This window comes from Alligator sinensis, unplaced genomic scaffold, assembly GCF_000455745.1.
Source record: "Alligator sinensis unplaced genomic scaffold, ASM45574v1 scaffold1002_1, whole genome shotgun sequence".
In the NCBI taxonomy this organism is placed as follows: domain Eukaryota; kingdom Metazoa; phylum Chordata; order Crocodylia; family Alligatoridae; genus Alligator; species Alligator sinensis.
Genome location: NW_005842710.1, coordinates 293,453 through 303,931, shown reverse-complemented (window position 1 = coordinate 303,931; position 10,479 = coordinate 293,453). Strand labels below are relative to the sequence as shown.

General features: G+C 56.8%; 1 protein-coding gene across 2 annotated transcripts in view; it reads right to left on the bottom strand.

The window, feature by feature from the left end:
* Positions 1–10,479, bottom strand: part of GRK2 (G protein-coupled receptor kinase 2) — a 23,207-nt gene that overhangs the window by 9,972 nt on the left and 2,756 nt on the right. For both annotated transcript variants that reach the window (XM_014524935.2, XM_025216144.1), the window contains 7 exons: positions 5,840–5,916; positions 4,239–4,312; positions 3,638–3,739; positions 3,059–3,133; positions 2,518–2,579; positions 1,924–1,975; positions 819–910 (listed from right to left, as the gene is read on the bottom strand). In XM_014524935.2, coding sequence (XP_014380421.1) covers positions 819–910; positions 1,924–1,975; positions 2,518–2,579; positions 3,059–3,133; positions 3,638–3,739; positions 4,239–4,312; positions 5,840–5,916 — 534 coding nt within the window. The remainder of the gene's footprint in view (positions 1–818; positions 911–1,923; positions 1,976–2,517; positions 2,580–3,058; positions 3,134–3,637; positions 3,740–4,238; positions 4,313–5,839; positions 5,917–10,479) is intronic.

The window sequence follows — 10,479 nt, the reverse complement described above, 5'->3', positions numbered from 1 at the left end:
GCTAGTAAAGCGACCAAAATGCTGGCTTGCATCCATAGATGCTTCTCAAGCAAATCCCGGGACGTCATTCTCCCCCTGTACTCGGCCTTAGTGAGGCCGCAGCTGGAGTACTGTGTCCAGTTTTGGGCTCCACAATTCAAAAAGGATGTGGAGAAGCTTGAGAGAGTCCAGAGAAGAGCCACGCGCATGATCAGAGGTCAGGGAAGCAGACCCTACGATGACAGGCTGAGAGCCCTGGGGCTCTTTAGCCTGAAAAAGCGCAGGCTCAGGGGTGATCTGATGGCCACCTACAAGTTTATCAGGGGTGACCACCAGCATCTGGGGGAACGTTTGTTCACCAGAGCGCCCCAAGGGATGACGAGCTCGAATGGTCACAAACTACTTCAAGACCGTTTCAGGCTGGACATAAGGAAGAATTTCTTTACTGTCCAAGCCCCCAAGGTCTGGAACAGCCTGCCACCGGAGGTGGTTCAAGCGCCTTCATTGAACACCTTCAAGATGAAACTGGATGCTTATCTTGCTGGGATCCTATGACCCCAGCTGACTTCCTGCCCTTTGGGCGGGGGGCTGGACTCAATGATCTTCCGAGGTCCCTTCCAGCCCTGATGTCTATGAAATCTATGAAATATCCCTCTGCCTGGGGTATCAATCCCTCTGAAACTTCCACCTTCCTTCCCCATATGCTGGAGACTTTTCCCATTTCCCCACTGATGAAATCTCCCTCAGGGCACAGAGGCAATGTGTGAGAGTGAGCACCCACTCCCTCAACCCCGGAGCCCACCCATCCCACATAGGCTGGGGGAGGGGTTCTGGCTTACATTTTGCCTGTGTCGGCTTTCCGGCAGCCATACACCTCTCCAAAGCCACCGCGGCCGATAATGCGGTGCACGCTGAAGTCATTCATGGTCAGCTGGAGGGTGGGTGCAACAGGGAGGGGGAAGAAGAGAGATTGCAGGCTATAACTCGACTACACTGGAGCAAATTTGTAATATGTCATATGACATAGGGCCAATGTCCAGGACCTCGCAGTGACTTGGGGCAAAGGCACTGAGTCCAGAATTCTGGGGTTCAATCCACAGCTCTGCTACTGAATCCCTTTGTGACCCAGGGCAAGCTACTACTCCCCACTTGTGCCTTAGCTTCCCTAGTAGCAAAGTGGAGGGACCAAACTGTTTTTGATCCCTGGTTTTCTAGGCGTGTGAGCATGTGCAGCACCCAGGAACCATCATTCATGGAGACAGTAGCTCTAGCTCCTCTCCCCTCTATTCTCATATAAGCTGCTGCACTAAAACTGCTTCCATTCAAGAATGAGGAGGACAGACCATGCCCAGCCCCTCCTCCATTCCCAAGCCCTGGCTACAGTGCTGGGTGTGAAGGGGAGGCAACAGCATGTCTGAAGCAATGGCCTGATATTATCACCCGCCTGGGAGCAGCCCATCCTTCTGTGGCACAATGGCATTGGCGGGTATTGGAAGCAAAAGAGGGGAGATACTGGGGGGGATGAGATTGGGGGGGGCGCCTCCCATACAGGTACCCTAGAAGCATTGCCCTCCCCATCCCAGCGCCTTCCTCTTCAACCTGAGCCCCATCTTGGCCCTTGTCACCCCTTCACCTTGTGAAAACCTTTGGTCTTTAACAATGGCCCCCAACAGACACCCTTGTCCCACCACCAAAGGATGAAGTCCCCAAGCTCGAGGAAGGTCTGGGATCAGTTCTTAGCATTGGGGCTGAGTTAGGACATGCATGGACTCTGTGGGGTATTGGGCTCCCTAGTGAAACAGATAGGCAGATAGATATAGGCAGGCAGGCCCCCTCTGTGCTCCCACTCCAGGCCCATCTCAGGTAAAAACCAACACCTCTCCTCCCATGGCAAGGTCCCTCTCAGGTAACACCTGTTGCCGACTTTCCCCCAGTGACACTCACATGGATGTTCAGCTCCACATTCTTCCACTGGCAGAAGCGGGTGAATTTGTCACTAGAATTAAACAGAAAAGGGGTGGAAAAGATGCAGAAGCTCTAGTGGAAAGAACCACCTCCCACCAATCCCTGCCCAGTGAGAGACTTCTCACCCCTCTACCTAGGGGTCCTCCCGCCACTTCCCATAGGAAGACCTTCTCCATCCCCCTACTCAGTGAGAGCACCCATCTTCTCATAGGCAGACTCCTCTGGCCAGAGACATTTTATCCCCCTGGGTTCTGAGAAAACCCCTATGTTGACCTCTAGAGGATTTTAAAGCTGCCTCTATGCCCCACTCAAAAAGCACCCTGCTCATAGAAGCTCACCACCACACTGAGACCTCATCAGATAATGCCATCCCCCTGCAAAGAGAACCCCCACCGTGGCACTCCTGGAGAGGTACCCCCACAGCTTGATACTGACAACCCCAGAGCTCCCCAGAGGACTAGATGACCCTCTTCAAGACCCCTGGGGAAAGAGAGTAGCTCCCCCTCAACAGGGCCTTGCAGAGAGCTCCCAGGTCCTTGCTGACAGCCCCCAGCCCACAATGGGGGTTCTCACCTCTCGATGAATTTCTGGAAGATGCCACCACGCAGGTTCTGGCAGATCTCCTCGATGTAGGGCTGGGGGTGACATAGGCTTAATGCTGTGGGGCCCAGCAGGGACTCCCACCTCCTACCAGGACGCATTCCCACCCATATCAGGGCCCCAGGTAGGGGACCCTCTGCCTTTGGGGACATGCCAACCCGTTCCTTAATCCCCTCTGAAGTACAAAGTGCCCTCCTCAAACACTAGAGACGAGAGTGGACTTCAGTGCTCTGGCTTGGGGGCAGGGGTACTGTAGATAAGTCTTTAGACCTGCCCTCCCTCCCCCATCAGGGGATCCCAGTCCCAGTCCCTCTTGCTCAGCGAGGGGGAGGAGGAAGAGACCAAGTTAGATCTGATATAGCTGGTGGGAGGAGAGGCTGAATGGGAAGAGTTGACAGGCTGGAGTGACTCCTGGGCTGGGTTTTGGCGGGGCGTGGGGGCGTGGGGATGCCAAACTGGAATGGGCCTGTGGGCCTGGTCCAGTGGGTGTTGGGGATGTCTGTAAGATAATTACCTGGAAAAGGTCGGGTGGCATCTGCTTCTTGCTGAGCCGGCTCTGTACATGCTCTGTGGCGCTCTTGGAGAACGGCTACAGGGCAGAGAGACAGATCATTTATCACCATGTGTCCAATGCCCCCATTCCCCATGGGACTCAGAGCACTGGCTTCTCAAGAGCAGGCACTCCTCCTCACCGGATGGTTCCCAAAAGAGCAGGGCAGGGGGAGCACTAGGAGGGTGGAACAGTGTGGCTCTGGCACCACAGTAGGAGCATCACCCTTGAGAAGGAAAGGGGAATGTGTCAGGGGGGTGGGGACACCCCAGACTGCCTGAACAAGGAGAATGACTCCAACCTTCAAACCAGGACTAGGACATCTGGGAAGCAGGGTGAAGTGCAGTAGGAGGCTCTCCGAGGAGGCCAGGGTGCAGGGGATGCAGTGTGGGTGGTTCTGTGGGCTCTCAGAGAGCAGGCACAGAGACAGACATGGACCAGTATTTGTGGGGTGGCCACCTTGTCCCTCCCAAGTGGTTTCAGGGGTCCTCCTCTGAGGCAAAGCCTGTGGGGATTTGCGGCATCCCTTCAGGCAGCACTCACATGGGAGCAAGCCAACAGCTCCTTCATGATGTACTGGTCAAAGATATGGCGGCTCTTGATGGCACGTTCCTCCTCGGAGTCCAACTTCTCATATTTCTTAATCTGCGGGGTGCGGGGAGAGGAGCAGGCAATGTCATTATTGGGCAGCAGGGAGGGATGCAGAGGCCATGGATGGGAACATCCCTTCCCAGGGCAGCCCACGCAGCTGTGCCTAAGCCCCCCACTCCCCAGCCGGGGCAGGTGGCACTCTACCAGCCCTCTCACATCAAACAGGGCAATACACAGCTCCTGAAGACCCCCAGGGCAAGTGAGTATTTCTCCTATCAGCGAGGCTTAGGCAGGGCTGTGGGGAAACAGCCCTCTTGCCCAAGATCATAGGGACAGGGCCCCCACAACACATGCTGGGATCTCTCCTCTCTAGAGCAGCCCCCTCCCAGCTTTGTGCCTGGGGTCATTAAAGAGATACTGACATATATTCCCCCAGGCATGGAGGGTATTGTACCATCCTCACTGCCCCCTGCACCATGCTGGATGTGGAGGGGGCAAGTTGAGGTAGGGCTGGGGATCAGACACCCATGTGATCCCTTCCCTCCGGCCTCACCTCCTCGTAGAACTCCATCAGCGGCTTCGCCTCCTCTGCCTGGTTCACACTGAAATCCCGGAATAGCAGGTAACCTAGGAAAGCCAGTGGGAGGCAGAGCGCCAGCGTTAGGGTCCCAGAGCCCCAGACTCCAGCCCACCCCAACCAGGCCTGCCCCTGCCCTTGGGCTGGCACACCCTAAGCGGGAGAGGTGCTGCATGCCATTCCCCACTTTCTGAAGCCAGCACATGCCCCTCCCCACAGGACCAGAACCAGGGCCCCCTAGAGGGGACAGGCCTTTGCCCCATTCCCCACCCCTCTGCCATCTGTCCCCTAGGCAGGCAAATTCAGGGCCAGCTATGAATTAAGCCTCCTCTGACCCAGCTCCCATCTATACCAGGGGTAGAAATGGTGGGGGACTTCAGCTGAGGACACCAGTGCAGACAGGGCCCAAAGAAGGCTCACTCAAGGGCTATGTGGACTCAGGGGGAGTCTGAGGAAGGCTGCTCCCACCCATGTTGGCCCTGCAGTTAAACGGCTCCAGGTGTTTCTCACGGTGTAGCCTGGGGTGGCCACAGTTCACAGGATTACGTAGGCAAGAAACCAGGGGATGTGCAGGGGGCAGGAGAGCCCTTGGCAGGGGGGGCGGGGAGGAGTGTGTGGTGTATCTGCGCGGAAACCACGAGCATCAGCATGAGAAGTGGAGGAAGTGACAGGGACTTCCTGTTGCGGGGACCGTTAGCTACCAACAGTAGAAAGAGGAAGTGTCCCCACGCCACTGGGACGCCAGGCCTGAAATCACACGGCCCCCAAAACCCCAACTCAACTGGGGTGCCCCCAGCCCAGCAGCAGCCCCTGCCTGCCTGGGAGACCCTGCCTGCCCCCCACAAAGAGAAACTGACAGGTCCTTGCCCATGATGGGTTGGGGGACCCCTGACCTCAGCCTTTGGCAGATGGGAGAAAACTCCAACCCCAAGCCCCAACCCATTGTGAGCCTCCAAGTGATCAAGGGACCTGTGAATGCCCCAGACCCAACCCCTGGCCTCAGTCAGGGCCCCTGCTCTCTGCCTCTGGCCCAAAAACCTGGACCCCAACCTTTTCAACCCCACCCCAGGACCCTCCCCATCCCACCAAGAACCCTCCTCTGTTACCCCTTTCCAGTCCTTCCCTCCAGCCAGGGGGCTCAGTGTTGGGTCCTGATCCCCCAAGCAGAGCCCAAGGCATTGGGGTTGGGAGGTGGGGGTGGGAAAGAGATGGCTGTCCAGGCCACACAAAGAGGAAGGATAATTTTTTCATACTCCTCAGTTGCTCCCCCACCTCCCTGGCAGCTGAGGCCAGTCTCACCCACCTCCTCCTGGGCAGATGCAGACAGCTGTTGCCTTGGGATGCCTATTCAGCACCAAGCCCTGTCAGCCCACTTCTGCCCACAGCCCCCCGTCGGCTCAGATGTGGGTTTCCCCAGAGCTCTGCCAGTGCCTCTCACTCCTGATCCCTCAGTTTTCCTGGATGAACAGAGTGGGGCCAATGCCAGGTGAACCTTGGGGTGTGCATGCTTGCATGTGTCTGTGCGCGCATGTGCTGGCACACAGCACTACTTCATACCCAGCCTCCCCTCCACTCACCAATCTTCTGAGAAAAGATCTTGTCGAAGGTCACTTCGCCCCGGTCATCCAGGTATTTCTGCATGACACTCCGAATACTGCCAAGATAAAAGATGCAGGGCGGTGAACTAGGATACCTGCACCTCATGCTGCTCCCCACCCTGCAGGGAAACCATCTGGGACCCCCTGGACCTCACACCCATTGGAGCCATTCAGAATGGGCCCCTCCCTACCAGTCCCTGAGCTGTTTCCTCCTCCTGGTTTCCAATACACATTTTTTCCCTGAACAAGCCTCTCTTTGACTTCCCATACATGTATTTTTTTTTAATTAAATTGCTGCTTTCTTTAAGACCTTTCCTCTTTCTCCTATGCAGCAGCTGCCTCTGTAGAACCTTAAACTGCAGCTTAACAAAGATTTTTGGCTAGAATTTTTTTAGTTTTCATTCTGAATAACAGCCACATACAAACCATGCATGTCCACTAGCTTATTCACAAAGCAGCTTTACATTATGGTAATGGCGAATGACAGAAGTCTAGACCCAGGGCCGTGCCCCATAGCACTGTTCACTGCACCACACAAGAGACCAGCTAGATTAAGCCAACAAACAGAAGGGGAAACTGAGGCACAAAGAATGGGAAGGGACTGGCGGGAAATAACTCAGCAGGCCAGTGGCAGAAATAGGACTAGAACCTGGGTGTCCTAGAGCTGACCAGGGAATTGGCTGTGAATCATGGGCATTTTGGAGCTGACCAGACATGGGCCCATTGTGACACCAGTTTTCTTTTGAAGGGTTTATCCAGCCCCACTGCTGCAGTAGCTGTGCAGCTCTCAATCTGTAGTGTACTGTTATCTCTCTGGGAGGCAGGACTGTGCTACCAGCCCTGTTGTACAGAGGTTAAGCAACTTGCCCAGGGTTGCTCAGGGAGCCTGTGGGAGAGGACGGAGCCAATCACACCTTTCTGGAGTCCCACCTCTACCAGAGCTTGGTCCTTCCTCTTTTAGGAAAATTACCACAAGTCATGCCACACTGAGACCCCAACTGCTGATGCAGGTTGCTCTAATGCCCTGTGGCATTGTGGTTCCCTACAGGACTTGGGTCAGAGAGCTCTGGCTTGAACATGGCTTCTGGAGGCCTGCAGGGTTCAGACTCTGCACACCAGAGACTGGACTCCTTCCCTAAGACCTTCAACCCCAATCTATACTGGGCTAGCCAGGGAAGACCCACTGGGGCCTGAGCAGGCCTCAAAACCTGACAGTAGGTGCCAGCAGCCTCTCCAGTGTGCCAACAGGGATGCCGGCAGTATGAATACCATTGCAAGATGGCAGGCAGTCCCATACATGCCACCAGGAAGGGATTGGGCCTCAGCATGTGGGAAACCCTTCCGGCTCAGAATGCTTGCTCCTTCCCTTGGCAAACTGGCCTGCCAGACCCTCTGCAGTGAGCAAAGCTGAGATACTCAGGACCCCTGAGTTGTATCCCTAGTTCTGGGAAAGGCCAGGAATCTAGAGGCTGGAATATGGGAGGCCCTGGGCCCCAGGACACATGGCTCCTGCTCCCAGCTCTGGGCAGGATAAGGAGGTCTGGGAATCTGGGAGCCAGGACTCCTGGGTCTGGTTTCTAGCTATGGGAGGAAGGCTAAGAGCCAGGACTCGGGTTCTAGCCCTTGATCTGCCCCAGACACCCTGTGATTTTGGGTGAATCCACCCTGTCTCTGGTTCTCAGCTTGCCTTCTCCATTCAGACCATGAATGCTCTGGACCAAGGAGTCACTTGCTCAGGGTCTGTGAAGCTCTTAGCACAGTAGGGACTCCACTATGGTCAGGGCCTCTACAGGCTACTGGAAAGAGCCAGTAGAGGTCCCAAATATCCCAGAAGTTCCCACTAGAGGGCTCCTGGCATCTCCAGCTGGAGCTAGCATAGCCATAGATGAGATACCAGAGGAGATGGGCCCCTGCTCTGGGAGTTCCTGGGTTGCTACACATCCTACTCATGCAGGTGCCATCATCCACTGAGCCTTGAGCACCTCATGCAGCTACTGCCAGACCCTGCCAGGGCCAGGCTTCACGTACCAGGGCCCTGAGGACTCCTTTGGCCTGAGGGGGAGTCTCTGCTGGGCCAGAAACAGAGCGGGCTCCACTGCATCCCCTCCAATGGGAGGTGTCTGGGGTGTCCTCAAGGGACAGAAGGAGGTGTGGCCATCTCTGCAGCCGTCGTGATTATGGCGACTGGTAGGACAGGAGGACTGGCAGGGCCCAAACAGCTACACTCTTGTCACCCTCACTTCAGCTCCATACTAGGCACAGGTCCTCATTTTTCCGGCCTCCTTGAACGCAGGCTGTTAGGGTTACTCACTTCACACCGAGAAAGAAAACTCCCCTCTGCCCACCCCCTTACTCCAACTCCAGGTGAACTAGAAATGGGGAAGGACCTTCTCCAAGGCTAGCGGAGGGAATGGATGTTCTGCTGGACACGGGGAGGGCTCTCAGCCACCGCACGAAGGGTTGGGGGTTTCTGTGAGTTGCATCCCAGGTGTGATCCTCAAGGGGTAGGCCTGTGCAACACCAAAATACCTTGCGGCAGCAAAAGCTGCCTGGCATGCAGGTTCACTCCCCACCTAACTGTGCATTTCCCCCTCACTCCTGACCCCCAGCCCCCTGCTAGCCCAGTCCTGGGCACCTGGCAGTGCCCTGCTGCAGCTCAGTGGATGGTGTATGTGATGCAGGGCTAGTGAGTGATAAAGTACCAGCACAGACTCAAGCTGTTTTGACAGGCTCCAGCTCCATTTGCCGAAGCAACCCTGAGGTGTAAGCAGAAAGCAGGAACCCCCCCTGGCTGGGCCCCAGGGTGAAGGAAACGAGCAAGGGAAGTGGGGGCTCTGGGTGGCAGCAGGGAAGGATGGGCAGAGTTGAGGGGCGGCTTGGGGAAGGGAGGGATCCCTTTCAGGATAGGACTGGGATGGTAGAGGTGTGCACATGCACAGCCCATGTGCAAGGTGTGCAGAGGTGGGGTATGGGTACACAAGCATAGGAGGAGGTCGTGGGCAGGGCATGCGTGGGAAATGCCTGTGCAGTGTGTGTGTGGAAACAGACATGTGCATAGGGGGAGGCTGTATGTGAGGGGTGCATTTAGGGGGTGCATGGGAGAAGGCTGCATGCAGGCTGTGGGGGAGGGATGGTTTCAAGGTGCACATGTGTGTTGGGAGCTGTGTGGGAGAGGCTGTCACTCATATAGGCTCACCTTCCCCACAGGCACCTTGATGCAAAATGGGGCAGTGAGGCCCTCCCAACCCCACTAGGTTGATTGGTCTGACTAGGCCCCACGTTACGGCTCTGAGTGCTGGGGGGATCAGAGGAGATTCCTTTAGGCCCCTGCCTCCTCCCCTAACCCTAACCTGGTGTCACACGCCTCCTGCCCTTCCCAGGCCTCTGATCTGTTGCTGGCCATGTCCTTCCCTGAGGATGCAGGCTGTGGGCTGCAGCTGGCCACACATTCCCCTCAGGCCTGGCTGCAATCTGGAGACAATGGAGGATGCAGGGAGCCAGGACCATGGCTCAGGGACAGGCCTGAAGTGGAGCCAGATGCAGGCTAGGAGGGTCCTGACAGGGCCTGGGACTGAAGGAATTCCCTTTCCCCCTACCCAACAATGAGGGCCATGATATGGGGCCCTGTGACACTGGGAACCCCCCGTGCTGGAACAGCTGGCTGTCAGCTTCCTGCGGCACCAGGGCTCAGAGGTGGTCCTTGCCATGGGGCACATCTGGATGGGGTCCAGCCAAGACACGCCCCCCCAGCCCAGTTGTGGAGGGAGCCCTGCAGTACTGACCCCAACCTCTGGCCATAGCCATAGAGAGCACCTCTGTTCTTCCTGCCCCTGGCTCACATTGCTGCCCTATGTCCCAGGCCTCACTCTGTCCTGACTGGCCTCGCTGCAACCTTCCCAGCTTAGCCAAATGCCCCCCAACACCAGCTACACTCCCACTGATGCCCTCACATGGACCCAGCCCTCACTGCATCCCTCACATCCCACCTTAGTGCCCCAGCCACCACATGCTACCTCAGTTTCTACTGCTGCCCTCACACAGCCCTGGCATTCCCAGTGAGTCCCACATCTTAACCTACTGCCCCCTGCCTCTGTACATTGACTCAGCCCTCGCTGCACCCCATGCACAGACAGACCATGCCTTTGCTGTACCCACCTCCAGTCCTCACTGGGAGCCCCACATCTTGGTTTAGGGCCCCCATCCTCTCACACCGGCATCCCATCCCCCCATCCCCACATCCAGCCCCCACTTCTCCCTCCATGCAGCCCTAACCTTCACTGTGCCTTCAGCCCAGTGCCCACAGCCATGTAAAGGCCAAACCACTTCCCCACCTGCAAAGGCCGAGCTCCACTGCACCCTGCCCCAGTGCCCTCTGTCCCCTAAGCCTAGATGCCCCCTGTGCAACGCCCCCATCAGGGCTGGCAAAGCCGACCCCGATCCTGCAAAGATGGGGGGAGGGAGCAGTGTGGGAGGATCAGGTGTGTGAATCTACGGGGGGAAGAGACAACTCGGGGCAGGGGTTCGGCAGACCTGGACCTAGGAGACATCCTGTTTTGGGACATGGGGGGGCCAACACACCCAGCCTGAGTACCGAGACAGTGGGATTGTGAGGTGGGGGC